This window comes from Oryza sativa, chromosome 11 (genome assembly GCF_034140825.1).
Source record: "Oryza sativa Japonica Group chromosome 11, ASM3414082v1".
NCBI classification, from domain to species: Eukaryota; Viridiplantae; Streptophyta; class Magnoliopsida; order Poales; family Poaceae; genus Oryza; species Oryza sativa.
This window is the reverse complement of record NC_089045.1, coordinates 7,503,795-7,525,014: the sequence shown is the minus strand read 5'-3', so window position 1 is coordinate 7,525,014 and position 21,220 is coordinate 7,503,795. Positions and strand designations below refer to the sequence as shown.

Sequence of the window (21,220 nt, the reverse complement as noted above, 5' to 3'; positions counted from 1 at the left end):
AAATTCAATTAATCATATGTTAATGACATGTGTCGTTTTGGATGCGCACTTAATCTTTATCCTTGTTGGAGAATCAAATGGGACCTTATACTTTAAATGATGCTAATGGTGATGTCCAAGTTTATCTTCAATGTCACAAGCTAACATATGGGGCCATAAGATCCCTGCACGTGAATACTTTTGTTTTGTATATATGGCATTGCATGCCTAATCAATTAACAATGTTATAAACTTATAATTTTTGCTTTTGCTTTTATCTCTGTTGCAACGCATAGAACCTTTAGCTAATTCTTTATAATGATTGGTGACCCACATGTCAATGGTACTCAAAGAAAAAAAAATACGATGAACTTGGTAGGGAATTGTACCGATAGCAAACTCCTCGGGCCACCGGCAACCACTAGTTGCCGCTCCATGCACCGCCACCACCCATCTTTCTTCATGAACCACCATTGTTCCTCCTCTCCACCTTCGCATGCTCAATTGTCATGCCCCGATTTTCAAGTGGGATTAAAAATCATTAAATAATACATTTCTAGAATTTATATTAAAATTTATTACAATTAGTCAAATGAAATTAATGAGGGAATTAAAATTTTCTTTAAAAATCATGGCTGAAAATATTTTTTTAATATTCTCCATGTCCTAAAGTAATCCCTGAGATTTCCCGTGAATTTTCTAAGCTCAAGAAGTAATTTTAATAAAACATACATCATTTAATCGATTAAATAAAATAAAAATCAAATTAAAATTCTCTTCCTTGTCCTTGGGTGAATATGGAATGTCCATGTGGCCACCTTGGTGCCGCCCTGTGTGGGTGTCACCGTGGCGCGGTTATGGACAAGGAGATTCCTCTCCCTCTCGCGCACTATATAAGTACACCACCGGGATAGACAGACACACATATGTTCTTTCTTTCGCACATCTTTCTCCTCGGTTCTTCTGTTCCTGCGCTACCACTCTGCTTACTCTGCTTCCCCGGTTCTGAGCACTTGCGCGAAAGAGTGCTTGGGACGAGCAAGCCTCCGGAACTCTGTCCGCTTGCGCTACTTGCATGAGTAGGCGGGTGATCAAGTTTTTGGGAGCTCTTTTGCGCGACTGCTCTCGACTGCAACGTCTACTTTCGGCAACCTCTTCGACTGCAGTTCTGCACTACCACGTCTTCTTCCTCTACGTCAACTTTCTGTATCGTCTACTTTCACTACACTAGCATGTCAACTGGAAGAGGCGTTAACGGAGGACGTACCGGCAGCAGGACTGGAGGAGGCAAGAACGACAACACCAACAGTGGCAACAACAAAGTCTCATCCAACAACGGAGCCTTTTCCGGGTATGTTATACTGTTCATCGCATTGTTAAACATGTTGTTAGATGATGTTTATCTTGTTATTAGCATGTTCATGTTTAGTATTATCACTAGATCATTCAACTATACACATGTCATGTTTAGTATAATGTTTTTTTTATTATAATATACCGAATAATGACCATATTTCCAATAATTATACGATGAACTTATGATTGAGAAGAAATCTGGTCTGTAAGCTTATTAAGTACAAAGTATGATTCGGTCACCCAGAATGCCAGGTTAGTGTTCTCTATCTATAAACTGTAACCTTCAAGGACACACTATCAGCTAGGAAATTATTAATTATGCATGTCTGTCAACTTGAATCATTAAAATTTGGATTTTAATTTCTCTGATCATACTATGACCAAGGTGTTCTTGTTGGACATCAGAACGAAACAGATTTGGATTCTGGCTCCTCTAATCATACTATGGCAAAGATGTTCTTGTTTTTTTATAGGAATTACTACCAGGGCTTTGCCCAGTAGTTAAATTTTATAAAAGAAAACAAAAGTTATTTACAAACAGACAGAAAACCTTAAAAATTACAGACTTTGTAACCAGCTAAGAATAGAAAAAGAAAGAGATTCATTCATTCTTTAAAAATTACAAACATGTAGAAGAATTTCAGACTTAAAGGAAACCAACCACCTATTAAAATCAGGTCGAACATCTTGAAAAACATGTGCATTTCTTTGCTTCCATATGTGCCAGCAGGCAAAAGAAAATATCTCCATAAAGCCCTTGGCTTGAAGAGGACTCTTGCAAGGACCATCATTTGGCAAATATTCAGACTTGTATTCCATCTGATGCCAAGATGCTGCCAACATTGCTTACTAAAAGGGCAATCAAAGAAAAGGTGGTATAAAGTTTCTCTAGAACCAACACAAAGACCACAGGTTAGAATTGCATCAACAGGTGCACAGTGCCTTCTATCAATCATGTCTCTAGTATTCAATCTGTCCCAAATAAGCAGCCACATGAAAACCTTTATTTTCTTCACACATTTGATTTTCCAAATCCAAACCACAGGTCTTGGAACAGAAATCCCAGCGAAATTAGATTTGTAAAACTTTCTCGAGGAATAATTGCTAGAGTTCCAAACGAAAGACCAGTGATCACCTTTTCCAAGAGATGCGAAAGTTAGAGAGTCTAACTCTGATTGCAATTGCAAGAACTGAATATATGATTCGGCATTAAGGGGGAGGTTGAAAGAATCTTCCAAAACTAAATTAGCAAAAGAGCTTGCTGATTCCCACCTCACCGTGGTTTGGGAGAAAAGTTCAGGGAACTTCTACTTTCTTACATCCCCATTCCACAAATCATCCCAAAAGAGAACTGAAGAACCAGATTGAATGGAGCACTAAGCAATAGCCCTATAAATATCAGACAACTGAATAATATCTCTCCACCAAAAGGAGCCTTTATTGAAAACCATATGAGGGACCTTTGTTCCATAATAAGAAGACCATATTAATCTGACCCAAGGAAGATCTTCAGCGGTATAAAACTTATGTAAATGCTTCGGGAGAAGTGCTACATTTTGGATGTATAGATTTATAACCCCCAAACCACCCTTGTCCTTTGGTCTACACACTTTGTCCCAAGCTGCCAATGGTCTTCTTCTGACCAAGGTATTCGAACCTCTCCAAAGGCAATTCCTTCTAGCAGTGTCAATGGCTTCTATAACTGTCTTTGGGAGCTTAAGAGAGCACATGTAGTAAGTTGGAATTGCCGACAAGACAGAATTGATCAACGTTAATCTCCCACCATAAGGAAGAAAAGAGGCACTAGCAGTAAGTCTTCTTTCAACCCTGTCAACTAGGGGCGCCAAGTCAACAACCCTTGGTCGTGTAGAACCCATTGGAAGGCCCAAGTATGTGAAAGGCATGATTCCAACTTTGCAACCGAGTAGGAGAGAAAAATTCTCTATATTTTCTTCAGGAACATTTAGAGGATAAATATTTGACTTATGATAGTTAATTTCCAGGCCAGTGTCCTGAGCAAAAGTATTAAGTAAAGCCTTGAGACAAAAAAGTTCTCTCTAAGAAGCCTTTAGAAAGACAAGTGTATCATCAGCATATTGAACAATAGGGAAATCTCCTCCACCCTGATCAATTATTGGCTTGGTTAACAAACCAATATTCATTGCTCTATCCAGAATAGCTTGTAAAAGCTCAGTACCAAGAACAAAAAGCAGAGGAGAGAGAGGATCACCCTGCCTAACCCCCCTTCTGCACTTAAAGAAATTTCCAGGAACACCATTTAAAAGAATAGAGGAGCTAGCTGAGTCAAAAACCATTCTGACCCAATTCAACCATGTGGTAGGAAAACCCATTTGCTCCATTATTCTTAGAATAGTAATGTGTTCTATCGTATCAAAAGCCTTTTCAAAGTCTAGCTTTAGGATCAGAATTTCTTGCTTTGATTGCTGAAACTGATGAATATATTCAAAAGACCAGGCTAAACAATGCTGGATTGTTCTCCCCTTAATAAAACCATACTGGTTTTCATGCACAACCTTCTTAATAACTCCTTGGAGCCTGTCAGCCATAAGTTTTGTCAAAAACTTTAAACAAATACTCATCAAGGAGATCGGCCTAAAATCATTTACACATTCAGGATTAGCCTTCTTTGGGACCAGAGTGATGTAAGAAGAATTAATACATTGAAGATCAGCCAACTCAGCATGAAATTGTGCAGCAAGTCTGTAGAAATCCTGGGAAATAATAGGCCAACAACTTTTGATAAAAAAAACCATTGAAACCATCCGGCCTAGGAGCTTTATCTATTGGAATTCTTTTGACCAGATCATCCATCTCAATAGTGAAGAAAGGATCAACTAGGCTTTCCAGGTCAGCATTTGTAGGAATGAGCACTGAAAGTTCAAAATTCATTCCTGGAAATGTTGAAACACCCATTCTGGATTGAAAAGCATCATAAAAGAGAGAAGCTTTCTCATGATGAGCAGAGAAAACAGATCCATTACTATTAATCTGGGCTATTAAGTTGTGCCTGAATCTCTCAGTTGCCATTGCATGGAAAAATTTAGTATTTTCCTCTCCCAGTTGCATCCATCTGCTAGTACATCTTTTTTTCCAGTAAGATCTTCTAAACTGAAAAAGTTTCAGGAGATGCTTCTTCACAATTTCTCTGAAATTCCATTCAAAAAGAGAGAGAGCCCTCAGTTCCTCAATTAGATCTAAAAAATATAACACTATGTTGCATTTATCTAAAAATGGGCCTGAGTGTGTACTGTGCAACTCTGCAATCACTGAAAATAGGAACCACCTTTTCTTTTCCTGTTCTGCAGCACAACTGTGCTGGCAAAAGATTGGAATTCCCTGGAATTTGGCTATGGATTTCATGAACATGATCACATCAGCCAAACAGAATTTTCAACACAGATTCTTCTTCGAAGTTTTAGCGATTGGATGCTGGCATATTTGGTCAAGAAGAAATGATCTGATCTTCAACAATGTTCCATACAGGTTTGAAAAATGGAAGGAGGATTTTTTGAAGGAGTTTGCTCTGCATATGCACAGAGCAAAAGAGATAGACAAACTAGATTGGCAATCATGGATAGATGACTTTTCCTAATTTTTGTCCCTTAGTAAATATTGTAACCTTATTTTTATATATATTTAATATAGCACAGTAGGAGAGGCTCTCCTACTGTTTCCCGTCAAAAAAAAAGTCAAGAGCTTAGAGAAACCTTTACTCCAACAAATCAGCTTCTTTCTGAGGACCTTTAACTTAAAAGAAATGCATTTAGCTGGGTCAAAAAAACCAGGGTCCAGTCTCCAAGCTTGTGCCACTAGATCAAAGAATCCCTCCATCTGAACCCAATAGTTCTCAAAACGAAACACATTTTTGGGATGGATGATTCTATTTTAATTACAAAAGGCACATGATCAGAAATAGCTCTAGGCAAAGTAAGAACCACTGTATTGGGATATTTTAGAGTCCAGTCATTAGAGGTGAAAACCCAATCCAGCTGCTCAAGAAGGGGGTTATTTTGCATGTTGCTCCAAGTAAATGATCTTCCTTTAAAAGGGATTTCAACTAAACCCAAAGAACTGATAATGTTATTGAAAATGAAAATGTCATTCATATCAGCTCCAGGTTTATTTCTATTCTCAACAGATCTGTAAAAATTAAAATCCCCAAGAAAAATCCAGGCCTCAGAAGGTTGCAATTGGAAAGACTGTAACCAGCTAACAAAAACATCTCTTTCCTGACCTCTGCAAGGACCATAAATAGCTGCTAGAAACCAACTATCATTGTTATGCCTGGAGGTAAAGCTTATGCAGAGGGCAAAATTATTGGAGGATAGCAAAGTTCCCCTGAAAATGGAATCACACCAACAAACTAGAATTCCCCCAGAAGCACCACGAGATGGGACAAAAAGAAAACTGTCAAATTTTTTGGGCATAACTTTCCTGAGAAAAGATGAGTCAACATTTTCCTTTTTAGTTTCTTGTAGACAAACTATTTGACAGTTACTATAGTCAATATTCTACTTAAGAGCATCCCACTTCTCAACAGAGTTCATACCCCTTATGTTCCAACAAAGAATATTCCAACTACGAAGTTGATTCATGATCCAAAAAATGAAAGCAGGAAGGGGACAGAACAAGCAAAGCTAGTCTGATATAGGGACAGATGACAGTCAACCTTACAAAACATAAACCAGCTGAGAACAATAACTGTCATTACACAAGGTTCATAGAAAAACCACACACTTAACATAGATTTAGTTCCAAAGTAGACTGCCATAAAGAAACTTAAACTACTCCTCATCTTTAGCAGGCCTGGGCACCAAGTCCAACTTCTGTCCACCCAGCTTGCTTTCAGCCACCTCCTCAAGAGATAGGCCGCACATCTCGACTCCCATCTTTTGCAACAGCGAGACAGAACAATCAGATGGAGTGGAATCAGTTTCAGAATGAACATCAGAAGCAAAATCAGATTCCTTAAGAATACTGCCAGAGGATAAAAGATTTGTAATACCTGCCAATTCTTTCAGTTTCTTTGCAGATTTGCCTCTAGGTTTTCCTATCCCCATCCTAGGATCTGCAGCCACATCTGTAGATAAAGCCCTCAACCTGGAGCTCTGTCTCCTGACTGGATCAAAAAGAATAGTTTTACCATCTCTTTTCTTAACAGGGGCCTTAGGAAGAATCAGAGCATCATAGCTTGAAGCAACCGAAGAAACTGGCTCATTCCTGCCAACAGAAACCTCAGGGCCTGCCAAGAGAAACTTATCTGAATCCAAGTGAACTCCTGAAGGAGGCAAAATAGCCAGAGGAATTGGGGACAAGATAGGGCCTTTTGTGCTTGGTATTACATCTATAGATAGGCTTTTCTCCATGGCCCAGGAAGAGGATTCATTCAAGTTGGCCCTTTTGACCACTGGCTACACTGACTGAGAGTAAACAGACAAAGCTTTCCTCTTGGGGTATAGAAGTTGAGTGAAAGGGGCCGCATTTTGAATAGGCAAAGGTATGTGTGTCTTGTTCTGAAGAGATTTCAACAGCTTCATCCTAAGAACAAATTCATCAATCTTTCCTTGCATCTCAGGAGAAATAGTAAATAGAGGAGAACTATCAGTGCTAGCAGCAATAACAATCTGTAAGTTTGCACTAGCACCCTGTGAACTTAGCCCTGAATGATCGGAACCAGGTTGATTCTTAGCCTACTGCTCCCAATTTCCCCAAGCACCTTCATCTCCATGATGATGATTAATCTCATCCCAGGCAGGGCCATGATGGTGAGGTGGGTCAGGTGGGGGAGGTGGAGCACCAACATGTGGCAAATCTTCATCTTGAGGTTGCAGGTCAGCAAACTCATTGTTAAGAACAAAGACACCAAAGGTCCAAGATTCACCCTGTCCACCCTGATTAGGGAACTGTTTAATAACTATCCTCCTTGGAACCAAATCAACATCATCAAAATATGCCCTCAAGAGGACTCTTACTGGAATAGCATCAACCTCCTGCCAGTAATCTAGCTTGCCAAAAAGACCCACTGCCCTAGAGATATAACTTGTGGAGCGAAAATCTAGGGGGTACCCAAGAAACATGATCCAACCAACTCTATCAGCATGAGCAACCCTCCAATTAATACCCTTGTCATGATTGTCAAACCTGACGACATGCCCTCCATTGTAATGGAATCCAAAAGCAGCAACCAGAGTATCTCTAATCAATGTGGTTCTAACAGCAAAGAGGCCAACACCAAGAGGATGCGGAGAACAATGAGTGACCATTATACCTAGTTCATTCTGTAGATGATTTCGAATCTGCAATCTATGAACATCCCATTCATCTTCATGAACTTGGGGCTCAATCTCCGCTAGCATGTAGGCTTCATGTTGTTTTTGTGGAGCAGGCACTGTGATGTCTGCCCTAGGCAGACGATTAGGGCTCCCATCTTGGACATGCTGTCCAGCTTCAAGGAAACGTCCTGGGTTGAGGACAATGTTCGCCATGGCGGAGTTTTTCTCTAGCAGATTAGATTGGGGATTGTGTTTTTCGAGATGAGCAGAAACCTGCCGAGAGGTAGTGGCCGAAGAATTTGGTATAATTGATTTATTTACCTCTTTTCGCTGTAAAGACTCTTTAACTACCCACTGGAATTTAGACTTCTTCTTCTAGGCCAAACAATGCTGGGCCAAATGCCCATAGCGAAAGCAAAAATTGCACCGAACAGGATTGGAACACTTTGAAACCCCATGTCCCTGCCACAAACAATGGGAACAAAGATCTGAGTTAGAGCGATTTGGGGATTTCTCCGGAAATTGCAATCTGTCAAAAACTGAAGTGCGATTTGGCACATCAAAATTGAGTCGATCTTTAATTGGGATAGATTTTTGACTCAAAAAAGTACTGTTCGGATGATCCAAATCTTTTTTATCAGAAGGTCTATGAACTGAAAAGCTCTTTTTCAAGGAGTCAAAAGCTTTTTTCACAGGGATCACAAAAGGAGTTTCAACCTGTTTAGAACGAACTACTTTTGCAAAAGAAACTCTAGGCTTAACCAAAGCAGATTTAGATCTAGTTTTTGGTTTTACAGTAGTCCATTCCTTATCCTGTTCAATGATCCATTGAGAGTACTTCTTATACCAATCTGGACCTCCATTCCGCCAAAGATGGAAGAACAAATGAAATTGTTGGCAAGAATAAGACTTAAGGGAATAGATAAAGAAGGCCAACAAATTTATTTGCAACCAGAAAGCTAAAACAATTATTTTGGAGCAAGCGAACATGGAAACCATTTGGATTACCCCCCAGGCAACAACAAAGGGCCAACGCCACTGATTCCTCAGACAAGCGAAAATTGAAACGAGAGAAACAAACCACTAACTTGAAAGGACGAACATCTGAGAAACCTGGGGAGAAATGAACAGTGGAAGAAAAGCGATTCTTGACTTCTCTTGCAAAACCTTCGCCGGGAGAGAAATCCCAATTATCGGCGAAAGATAGATCCGCCATAGGCAGATCAAATCTTTGCAGAAGAGGGATTAACACCCAGACTCGCCTCCCGATCGCCACCAGATTGCCTCTCCATGAAAACTGGACCTTCCCTTTTATTGATTAACATGATCAAAGATGTTCTTGTTGGTCGACAATAGAATGAAACAACCATGCATGCATGTCTTACCAACAGAGTTTTCCTTGTTCTGTAGTTTTGACACCCTGGTCTGCATCTAGTAGTTCATACTCTACAGCAGATCTAGTAAGAAGCTGAGTAGATTTCATTCCTGTAGTACAATGAGAATGGTGCATTTTTGTATCATTTTAGTGATGGTCAAATTTCAAATGTTATCTGCTTTGGCATGTTAGCTAGTCATGGGCTCATGGCCAACCGTTCTCTCTATGTACTCTGAAAACATTGGAATTTATATCAGTGCAGATCAAACAATTCTGTCCGGCTACTAAAATGTTTGTTTTTGAAGTAAAATTGCTTTCAGAGTATGCAATCTCAAAAAAATTATACTAGCATATTATTTCCAAATGACAAAGGCAAAATGTTAAATCATGGAGTTTGCCAATAGAAAAGGTATTTTATATTTTTATGGCAAGAGGAAGTAGCTGTTTATACTTGCCAGTCTTTGAAAAAGATCCCAAGTCTGAATTTTTCATCCAGCATCTGTCCTTGTAATCTAAGATACCCTTGTATGCTGTATTTTCTTGAATAATTGATAGTCCTGTCTCCTGCGGCATATTCTTTCTGCTTGTCTGGTACATATCACAACTATAATTGTACTATACAATTTTTCAGATAAGACAGTGTGTTTGTTCTTAGCTGTCTAAGCTATCTAGTTGAACTGTTTGCTACTTTTACCATCAAATTCTGATTATACTTTTCTGTACTGAGATATTTTCCTTTCCTGGCCCTCAGGTTCTTATGGTGCGATTAGAATTTGATATTTTGACGAACATTTAGTGAACAATAACTGAATTGTGAGCAGCTTTCTTGTCCTCAATTTTGGGATAAAAGGGACTGGTCCCAACAAGTAGTCGTTCTTTGCCGTAACAGGGCCTCAGAATTGTTTTCTTTTTCTACTTCCATTGGTCACTGATATTCATCTAATCTATCTTGTTCCAAATATAAGTCATTCTAGATTTGTAGATAGAAATTAAGAAAATAGTCTTTGGTTTAGTTGCCGTTCAAGGCTTCATTTATGCTACACTGGAATTGATAACTCAGTTAATGGCGAGAAGGACAACATATATTTGATAATAGCAAATATGGAAGAAAAGATTGAAAAGTGTTTAGAAGTTGTAAAACGATTTACAGTTAGGCAAGAGTTAAGAAGGCTAAAATGGCTTGCACTTGGAATTGGAGTACAAAGTTAAAGAACTGAGGTGCATAAGTGAGAATGCTCTAACAAAGTGTATCAAGGGCCAAAGTTGCAGTGACCAGAGAAAACAGTACTAGAAGTGATGAAAAACAAGGCAACCAGTTTTGATACATGAACAGGGTACAGATCAGTTCTGTTTAGAACCTGCAACTTTGGACTTCCTTTCATCATTACATCTATACCTAATCAGTAAAATAAATTCAATATTGTACGTATTCTGAAGCTAATTCAAGCTACCGACACTGCAAGCCTCTGAACCTCTGAGACCATGCATCATCCATCCATCATGATATTTCTTCAAAAATTCTCTCTTGATGTTTTACACTGGCTCCTTTATTTTTGATAAAGTTGTTCAATTTAGTCACTGTCCGGCTTGCTTTAAGCTTTGGGACTTGGGTTGTTTTTCAAAGACTGTCAAGTACTTCTCTTTTCTTTTTCTCACTTTTCCTGAACCCAAAGCTCTAGTCAAGAATCTTCCAACAGATGATTACTTCACCCCCCTTGATGACAAAATTGGCTTGAATAATACAAAAAGCCATGAACTATAGTATATATGGAACCAGTAGTAGTACATAATGAGCATATAAAGAGGAAACTAGTGTAAAAGGAGATGACAATGTATGGTGGCTCAAGATTACCAGGAGATTACAAAGGGCTAAAGCTATCATGGAAGTGACTATTACATTGGACAGCACAATCACCTAGAAGGTAGCATATGATCAAACCCTATACACCTTTGATGACAAAAGAATTAGGGAAAAAAAAAAGAGGGAGATGAAAGAAAATAAAGTTACAAAAGTTATACATATGTTATTTGATCTTCCTCCCCAGCTCTTGTCACCACCACACTGTCTGCCTACCAACAAACTTGCACTAGAATGCTGGCTCCAAATTCTCAATTAGTACCACTTAATTACTCCAGTCCTTTCATGCCACCAAGTCCTGTAACAATGGCAAATGAATTGTGTTTTTGTGCCCCCATCACCAGAACAGGTACTTTGCTCTCAACTTAGGTCAGCAAGTCCGGGAACAGCTTGTAGCAGTTGGGCTCCTTCTCAGGGCTGCTCTCCTCCCCCGTCTCCGGTGCCGACGACGACGGTGACGGCTGGTCCGACCCGTGGCGGGGGAACTCGGACAGCATCTGCACCACCTCCCTCATCGTCGGCCGCTCCACGCTGTTCTCCTGGACGCACAGCATGGAGACGAAGAAGATGTGCGCCACCTCGTCCATAGGCACCGTGCTAATCCGGCGATCGATGATCCGGTGCACGCTTTCCCGCCGGCCATCGGTGACCCTCTTCGTCCACTGCACGATGTCCACCCCTTCCCCGAAATCCCCCACGGGCCGCCGCCCTGTGATGAGCTCCAGGAGGACCACTCCATAGCTGTAGACATCGCTCTTCTCGTCCACCCTTAGAGTGTAAGCATACTCTGTAAAAACAAAACCGCACAGTTAGCCACGCGCAAAAGTTAAATATCCGTAAAACTGGTAAAAAAAACCCCAATGTTGAAAGGTACAAAAGCTAAGGAGGGGGCCAGCTAGGACCAGTCCAAAACGTGATGCATGGCACCTTCTGGTATAAACTACCCCCTCTCGTGCGAAACGAAATCTAAGTGTATCTCAGTTGCCGATTTGATTAGTACACAAGCAACAGTAACCTAGCAGTTGCCCCCCCTATATATTCATAGTAGAAACCAAGGACAAAACCAAGTGCACGCAACATTCTGCAACGAATCCCAAGAGAAATGCCTACAGGAGTATAGTAAGTACACTAGTAGTACCAGTACCATCCCATAATCAAATTGATTGGAATCTCAATCCCGTAACATTGCATTAACAAATTAATTAACCCCCATTGTTAATTTATCCTACCAACACTCCCCAAAATCCAAGGAAAATTCTTCTCATGGATCAAGAGAGATCACCCATCCAATCCATCCCACGCCCAAATCCCTGTCTGTATCAAAGCCCATGCTCACCTAGGATACTTGCACTAATCCAAGCCCCCCAAATACCCAGTTTTTAAACTAACCAAAGTATAAGAGCAGGTACAATAGCAGGCTATAAGTCAGCTGCAAACATATTTTAAAGAGATAAATAAGGAGAGAGAAAAGCAGCGTGCTACAGATTTGTAGCCGGCTATAGCACGGACTCCAATACGCAGTGTGTGTATGACAGGTGGGACCAGGTATTAATAGTGTAGTACGTAACTATCGTATGAATAAGCTATTAGATTAACTATAGATGAATTGGAGATAGTAGTTGGCTATACTATTAAACTTGCTCTAAAAGATAATTAAAAACAAAAGTAGCAAGCAAAGTGCGTGACCGTAACAGCGAAGGCGCCTAGCTAGCTAAGCTGTAGCATATACTGTGCCGTTCAAAAGCAGAAGCAAGCAAGCAGCAACCGGCGTGCCGTTTGATAGCTTTGGAGACGACGTAACAGCGAGACGCTTTGGCGAAAACCCAGGAGAGGAGAAGAAGAGGAGATGATGAGGCTTTTTTACTGGGTTAAGCCCCATGCCGGTCAAAGATGCAGCAGCTAGCGTAACCGAACCCTAAAAGCTCTCGGTCGCTCTCTCATCTCTTCCCTTAACCCGGGACCAATGCTAAGTGTATCCGCTAAAATCATCGACAGACAAATCACCTTTGTCCGATGATCTATATATGTACTGAAATTGTATCCCCTTTGAATATCGCCGTCGTTTCTAACCGATAAATGGTAATATAAAATCTAATTATCATCTCGATGGCTCGTATGTATGTTACTCGCAGAAACGTTGAATCAGGGTTATCCTGATTTCGACGTACTCCCTTCTTTTCAAATATAAAGGATTTTAGTGAAATATGATATAATATAATACAATAAATCTAAATAATTTTTCTGTCCAAATTTATTGTATTAAAATGTATCACATCTACTCAAAATCGCTTATATGTTGAACAGAAGGAGTAATTGTTAGGAGGAGTTGCTACTTGCTGGTTTTCTTTTGGCAAGTCCAATACTGCTACTCTGTGGCAATGGCTCTGCTGGACTGCCACGCCGCCGTCCACAACGCTGCATGGGGCGGCATGGCCGTGTGTCCACTGGCAACGCGGGTCCACCGCCTCGTCAGGTCACTATCCGGTGGGCCCCACACCCACCCACGAAAAATTATTGGGCTCTCGAGTGCTTTGCATGCCTGACCAGAGGACCCCTTTTTGGCCGCTTTCGGTCACGGGCCCACTGTTCAGTGCACCACCCTCCTACTACTCCTACAGCTTCTGCCAAACCCCCCCTCCGTGGGCCCCACACCTGCTACGTGCCACGTCGGCGTCTGTCATGTTCAAGATCAGATTGCATCTGCGCCCGCTGCAGTGCTGGCTACCACAAATTCAAAACCTACCCTACCTTTGACTCTTTGACAAAATTCACCCGAAATTTTAAATATAGTTTCAAAACTAAATCAAACAGTTTAGAATGAAACTGGTACTATGTGCCTAGTATGTGAGCAGTTTTTGGCAAAGTTTCCCTTGTTTTGACTTTGGATATGTGGGACCCGCAATCCAGTGACAGAGGAGAGCGCCAGTCAGTGGTCAGCGCTGCTGCTACACACTGACTGCATGCGACAGCGACAAGCGGATCAGGATTGATCCATCGGACGGTCGGGATCGTTTTCTCTCCTCCTAAGTCAATCGCGACCGTACGATTTGTGCGACGTGAAGGTGTGCAACGCGTGGGCGGGCGTACCTGGGGCGATGTAGCCGTACGAGCCGGCGACGGCGGACATGCACTCCGACGAGGCGGTGGCGCCGCCGCCGGAGCGGAGGAACTTGGCGAGGCCGAAGTCGGCGACGTGCGCCTCGAAGTTGTCGCCGAGGAGGATGTTGTTGGACTTAACGTCGCGGTGGACGATCATCGGGGAGCAGTCGTGGTGGAGGTAGCAGAGCCCCCGCGCCGCCTCGACGGCAATCCTGTACCGGCGATCCCACGACAGGAAGCCGCCGCCCTTGCCGTGGAGCACCTCGCCGAGGCTGCCGTTCGCCATGTACTCGTACACCAGCACGTTGCTGCTGCTCGCCGCCTCGCCGCCGCCGCTGCCGCCGCGGCGGCTGCAGAAGGCGAGGAGGCGGACGATGTTCCGGTGGCGGATGCTGCCCAGCGTTCGGATCTCGGCGCGGAACCCGTGGTCGTGGCGCGCCGCCTCGCCGCCGCCCGCGGCGGCGGCGGAGGAGGAGGTGTTGAGGCGCTTCACGGCGATCGAGCCGCCGGAGCGGGTGCGGCCGACGTAGACCACGCCGGCGCCGCCGCGGCCCACCACGTTCCCGTCCTTCATTGACTCGATCACCTCCGCGATGCCGAAGTCCACCTTGTGGAACGCCGTGAACCGCCACGCGCCGCCGCCGTCGGGTCCGCCGCCACCGCGGCAGGAGCGCGCGCGGAGCACGGCCGCCGCGGCGAACACCACCGAGCACACCAGAAGCCCCAGCGCGAGCACCAGCTTGAAGTCCCCTCCCGCCGCCCGCTGCCGCGTCGTCACCACCGGCGCCGACGACGACCCGCCCGCCCCCACGGCGGCGGCGCCGCCGCCGCCGTAGCCGCACGGCCGGCCCAGCAACGGCCCGCACAGCCTCGGGTTGCCGGCGAACGCCGTCGCGTTGAGGTAGCCGAGCTGGCCCGCGTCGGGCAGCTCGCCGGACAGGTCGTTGTACGAGAAGTCCGCCGCCGTGAGGCTGCTCATCGCCCCGATCGCCGCCGGGATCGCCTCCTCGAGCTGGTTCCTCGACAGGTTGAGGTAATTCAGCACGCGTACCCCGGCGATCGCCTCGGGGATCGCGCCGGAGAGGTTGTTCTTGCTGAGGTCGAGGTAGGTGAGCTCGCCGCACCGCCCAATGGCCGCCGGTATCGTCCCGGACAGCGCGTTGCCGCTCAGGTCAAGCTTCACCAGCCGCCGGAGCTCGCCGACCTCCGGCGGCACGGCGCCGGCGAGCCGGTTGTTGCTGACGAGCAGCGTCTGCAGCGCGGTGAGGTTGGCAATGGAGCTCGGCAGCGGTCCGGACAGCTGGTTGCTGGAGAGGTTGAGCTGAGCCAGCTGCGACGACTGCGAGGCGGCCGCCATGGCCGGGCTCGGGTTCGCCGGGACATCGCCGGAGAGCAGGTTGTTCTGGAGCTCGAGCAGGTTGAGGCGTGGCAGGTAGAGCAAGCCGGCGGGGATGGTGCCGTTGAGGTAGTTCTGGCCGAGGCGGACGCGGGTGAGGCTGGAGCACGAGCCGAGCGAGGCGGGGATGGGGCCGAAGAGGAAGTTGTTCATGAGGATGGCGGTGTGGAGCTCCCCCGAGGCGCACAGCATCTCCGGCACCATGCCGGTCAGCCTGTTCGACGAAATGTCCACGAGCCGGAGCGCCGCGTTCGCGCCGAGGCCCGCGGGGACGCGGCCGGTGAGGTTGTTCATGAACAGCTGCACCGTCTCCAGCCGCGGCAGCGCGGCGACGAAGTCGGGGACGGGCCCGTGGAGGCGGTTGAGGAAGAGGTTGAGCAGCCGGAGCGAGGTGAGCGACGCGAGCGTGGCGGGGACCTCGCCGGTGAGCGCGTTGTTGGAGAGGTCGAGCGCGGTGAGCGCCGTGAGGTTGCCGAGCTCCGGCGGGATGGCGCCGGACAGCTGGTTGGTGTGGAGGAACAGCGTGTCGAGGGCGGCGAGCGCGCCGAGCTCCGGCGGGATGCGGCCGCTCAGGCCGCAGTTGGAGATGTCCAGCATGGTGAGGTTGCGCAGCCGGCCGAGCTCCGGCGGGATGCCGCCGTCGAACACGTTGTAGTACCCGAGGTAGAGCTCCCTGAGGCTGGTCAGGTTGCCGAGCTCCGGCGGGATCGCGCCCTGCAGGTTGTTGCCGTTGAGGGACAGGTACTCCAGCGCCGCCATCCCGCCGTACGCCGCGGGTATCTCGCCGGAGAAGAAGTTGCCGCCGAGGTCGAGGTACCGGAGCCGGCGCAGCGCCACGACGCCGGCGGGGAGCGGGGAGGAGAAGTTGTTGTCGTACGCGTCGAACACCTCGAGGCTGGGCAGCGACGCGAAGTCCCAGCCGTCGAGGCCGCCGCCGAGCTGGTTGCCGGAGACATTGACGAACCGGAGCGCCGGGAGCGCGGACGCGGTCACCGCGCCCACGATGCCGTTCCCGGCGAGCGAGAGGTTGGCGAGCGCGTCGAGCCCCGCCACCGCCGCCGACACGGGCGCGCCGGTGGACACATTCATGTTGGCAACGTCCACCGACACCACCCGGCCGCCGGCGCACCGCACCCCGGTCCACGCGCACACGGCGGCGACATTGCCCGCCGACCAATCACGCAGCGCGTGCGCGTGGCACCGCAGCGACGCCCTGAGCCTCACCAGCGCCAGCGCGTCGCCGCGCAGCGCGTCGTCGCCACCGGCGGTGGCGTTGCCATTGGTCGACCAGCGCAGCAAGACGATGGCCAAGAACACGACAAGGCGAAGAGGAGCAGGACGACGACACGACGCCATTGGTGAGAAGCCGAGGTTTTGACAAGCTAATCAAATCTACACTGCCGCCATTGGCAATGGCATTGGAAGCTATCTATCTATCTATCTATCAATCTATCTATCTGCTTCAGTGAGATATAGAGAGGTAGTACTAAGGTAAAGGCATGCAAGAATCTTGAGAAGCTTCAGAGGAAAATTATGGAGGTGAGAAGATGAAGCTTCACGTTGAAGATGAGATGAGATTAGGGGGGAGAAGGGAATATGTTCTCTGTGTGGCAAGAACTGCTTTGTCTTTTGAGATATATATGCCTTGTGGTTGAAGGGTGTCTCTACTCTCTAGTACTACTACTACAATGCTAGTAGTGCATTGGGCTCAGTTCATCAGTTTGTGTTTTATGTTCTTTTTCTCTCTCTTACTCTTGCTCTGCTTTTCTCTCTCTTTGGTTTTTTGTTCTTTATCTCTCTCTCTCTCTCTCTTCAGTTCCTGCTTTTGCTTTTCTTTTTGATCAGAGAGAGAGAGAGAAGAAAACTGTTGTTGTAGTGGGCAAGCAAGGAGGGAGGGAGAGATTGTATCTAGCTTTTGAATATTTTTTGAGAGCATTTCGATTCAAATCTCCTTCTCTGTTTTTATATATTTCAAATTGTGCAACTGGTTATGTGGGGGGCAATTTGGAAAGGGTTTTTGTTCAATTATGACGTTACACGGCGAAGGCCCGACAGGAAAAGAGGGGGTGCACTCCGGTCTCCATCAAAGTACATCGCCCTGTGAATTTAGGCAATGATTAAAAGAGGTAGCAAATCAATGTGTTTGTTGTGTTGCATTTGAGTATGTGCATGTGTGGTTCAATATTGTAAGTGTAGGTAAATCATTTGGTTGCTTCTGAGGACAGAACAGAAGTGTTATTGGCTAGTAGGAGTATGTCCTTGCAGCCATTTCATGTTAGCATTACTATTAATTACATGCTTGATGTTACTATTTTCCTCATTATCTAAAAAAAATGTTACTATTTTCCTACAATTAGAACACAAGAACTAATGATACAAAGATTAGGCTGCCTTCGTCTTGTCTGGGCTACTACGTCGTTTTCCATGAATATACTTCTCAAATTGCTAAACGGTGTATTTTGTATAAAAGTTATCTATACAAATGTTTCTTAAAAAATCAAACCAAATTTATTTTTTAAGCATGTAATAATTAATATTTGATTAATCATGTGCTAATGGTTTTGTCACATTTCTCTGTTTAGAACGCAGCCTTGGTCTTCTTGCAACAGTAGGATCAATTCAGACAGTTTTATCTTCATGTAACAAGCATAAGAAAGGAATATAGCATGAAAAAAATATTATTCTCAATGGAAAAAAAGATCCGTTGAAAATAAAAATCTTAAAAACAGTGGGAAAAAAGGAAGAAAAGGAATGAGCTAGATCCAAGCAAGGGATGGGGTTGAGAGGGCTTTCAGAATGCAAAAAATGCAGAGAGAGAGAGAGGGGGGATATGGATTTTCATCTAAATAGTTAAAAAAATTGACAACATAGATTAATATAGAATATATAACTCCACAAACATGCAAGATCAAATTCAACTCCTACAAGTTACAACAGAAATAACAAATTAAACTGGAAATAGTTATCGCACATTCGCAACTATATTTGCTATTTTTGTTACAACTTGTAGAAGTTGAATTTAAACTTGCATGTTCGTGGAGTGATATATTTCATATTAATCTATATTGCCAATTTTTTCATATTTTTTGATGACTATTCATGTGGCATGCACAAAACAAGGGGATATCCCCTCGAGGGATGAAATCACTTTTGAGAGAGAGAGAGAGAGGGGGGCAAAGGCAGCAGGCAAGTGAGGTGGCAAAACTAAAGCGTTCAAAGCCACCACCCAAGCTGGCCTGGCCATGTCCCAGTGAAGAGGAATCCCAGAGGCGCCGGAAGCAAAAAAAAAAAAAGCGAGGCTTGACCGGCCACCTCACCGGCGTCCGTCCGGTGAGGTTCGCAGGCTCGCAGCGCATCAGCATGCAGCGACCGCTTTGGTTGGTCCGGCTCAAATAACTAAATAAGGCGAAGCAGACGCGCGAGCGAGCCGCGCGCATACGCGATAGTGCAGCTCTCTGCAGCTGCTGCAGTAGGGGAGGGAGTGGTGGATGATTGATGCAACAGAGCTTCTTGTTGCAAAGGGGAGATCATTTCGATCGATCGATCGATCTCTTCGCCTCTGAGCGGCAGCCCAGAGTCTGGTTTTTTTGTTTGGGGGGAAAGCTTGATCATGATTTGAGGTTAGGGTACGGTGTAATATTAGTATATAACTAGTTGCGGCACCCCGTGTCTTTGCCACGGGTTTCGTAGTTTTATCGTCAAACAAAATCATAGTTTTAAATGGTTAGGTGCAACTCAATGTATATACAAAATATATGATAATATGGATTTATATATGCCTTATGTTATTATAATACAATTCATGCTTTATTTTTCTAAGCGTCATTGTGTATTGTTATATATATGAATATATTATTTTCATGTGTAATATGGGTATGGTTATAGTTAGACAATTTGCATCTCTCTACTTCACTCAAGTTTTTTTTTCTGAAAATAGATTTAAGTAACGATACCTAATAATTATATACTATCTTATCATGCATAATAAAATAAAACACACATATTAAACAATAATTTGAGTTGTATTCGAAAAATATGGTGTTATGCACAAAATATGTAACAGTGTTATGTGTGACTGTGAGGTGGAGCAATGGGAGGTGAATAAATAACAAATAAATGATTGAATTGGATGAATAAGTAGCTTCTTAATTCAACGGTTATTATCTTTGTACTAATATGATCTAATGCTTAAAATTGTTGATGATGTGGCTTCTTGCATATCTTGCTTTATAGGAGTAAAGCCCCTTAGTGGGTACCAAATATATAGGAAGATAGGATAAGGAGTAATCAGTTAGGGACATGTTTTGTCTGATAATTTTCTCATAATTGGATCTAGATCGAAAGGGTTTCATCCATATATGTCTCAGTACATACCCACTTCTTTAAGAAAGGGGGTAAAAATCTTTCTTTGTTCCTGAAGTGTTACATGCTATACATATTTGTCGGTGCTGACTCACAAACTTCGCCTTAGTCTATACATAATCACCTAAGCATCATGTGGAATTGTTGAAATTGAACTGACCAGTCAAGCTAATTGAAGCCATCTTAGCTGTTGCAGTAGTCATCGGTGAAGTTGGTGACACGGTAGCATGATGCCAATGTTGGTGCAGGTGTAGAGGTTCACGATGTGGATGGCATCACCTTCTGGCCGCCACTTGAGCTGACCGGCGGCGCGCGATGGGGATGGAGAACGCCCTTCAGTCTCCTTTCAGCTTTTCTTATGATCGATGTTTAGGGTTTTCGAGAGTGGCTTAATGTACCTAAGCACGGAGCAGCCTCTCCCTTTGGTCCATTATGGAGAACGGCATGCGTTCGATCATCGCGCATGGATGAGGAGCATGCATTAGAGTCGTTTGAGACTTGCTCCTCGTCGTTACAAACGCGTGAATGTGGGTGGGCCGTGTTCATGACACGTCTCACTGGCTCAGTGCCAGGAGATAAACTAATATTCTTCCGCTCGACCTTAATGCTAACATGTCTACTACTCCATCCGTTTCTAAATATTTGACACCGTTTACTTTTTAGCACATGCTTGACTGTTCATATTATTCAAAAACTTTTGTGAAATATGTAAAACTATATGTATATATATAAGTATATTTAACAATGAATCAAATGAAAGGAAAAGAATTAATAATTAGTTAAATTTTTTTAATAAGACGAATGGTCATACATATTTAAAAAAGTCAACGGCGTCAAATATTTTAAAACGAAGGGAGTATAAGCAGAATAGCTAGCAAACCAAAGCAATGAGAACACCACCATGACAACAATGCCTATAGCCACCATACCTCTATAGGAATCAATTTATTCTTATTTGGGTGTTGATTGATTCTTATGCCCATGTTACATAATCATACTTATTAGTCACCTAATAATCCCATCTCGGCAATATACTCATTAAATTAGTTGGTTGGTAGACCTTTAGTGAGCGGATCTATGCTTATGACCTCAACCTTAACCTGGATATTTTTTCTTTCACAACATGATACTTTATGTCAACGTTTGTGCCAGTAATGTTTGACTTATTGTTACTCAAATAGAATATTGCAACGTATTACCACAATATGTGGTGAATGGTCTACCAATGCTGTCAATCACTTTTAATCTCGGAATAAATTTCTTGAGCCATACAACATGTCTGATTATCTCATAACATGCTATATACTTAGCCTGCATTTCGATGATCTAGTAATTGACAGTTTGGAGATTTCCCAAGAAACAACTCCTCCCGCGAGAGTGAAGACATAACCTGATGTCTATGCATCCTCCGAAATCAGAGTCTGAATAATTAATGACCTCAAGATCACTAGACTTCCTATAAGTTAGCATGTAGTGCTCAGTACCTTACAAATAATGCAAGG

The 21,220-nt window shown here is 44.2% G+C and overlaps 1 protein-coding gene and 1 non-coding gene across 2 annotated transcripts; both read right to left on the bottom strand.

The window, feature by feature from the left end:
- Positions 1-5,976: 5,976 nt before the first annotated feature.
- On the bottom strand, positions 5,977-9,181 carry LOC107277845 (uncharacterized). Its single transcript, XR_010737396.1, has 3 exons — positions 8,717-9,181; positions 6,362-8,090; positions 5,977-6,245 (listed from the first exon to the last, which is right to left on the bottom strand). It is a non-coding gene; the product is annotated as an uncharacterized protein (transcript).
- A 1,554-nt stretch (positions 9,182-10,735) lies between these two features.
- Positions 10,736-16,968, bottom strand: LOC9268663 (leucine-rich repeat receptor-like serine/threonine-protein kinase BAM1). The gene is made up of 2 exons (XM_015760019.3): positions 13,949-16,968; positions 10,736-11,648 (listed from the first exon to the last, which is right to left on the bottom strand). Exons 1-2 carry the CDS (start codon positions 16,710-16,712, stop codon positions 11,227-11,229), a joined length of 3,186 nt encoding a protein of 1,061 aa, XP_015615505.1. The 5' UTR covers positions 16,713-16,968; the 3' UTR covers positions 10,736-11,226.
- Between the last annotated feature and the right edge of the window lie 4,252 nt (positions 16,969-21,220).

Coding starts and splice junctions, on each gene's coding strand:
- LOC9268663 (XM_015760019.3), bottom strand. CDS start 16,712: ATGGCGTCGTGTCGTCGTCCTGCTCCTCTTCGCCTTGTCGTGTTCTTG. Junction 11,649..13,948: donor GTACGGCTACATCGCCCCAG/GTACGCCCGCCC, acceptor TTGTTTTTACAG/AGTATGCTTACACTCTAAGG.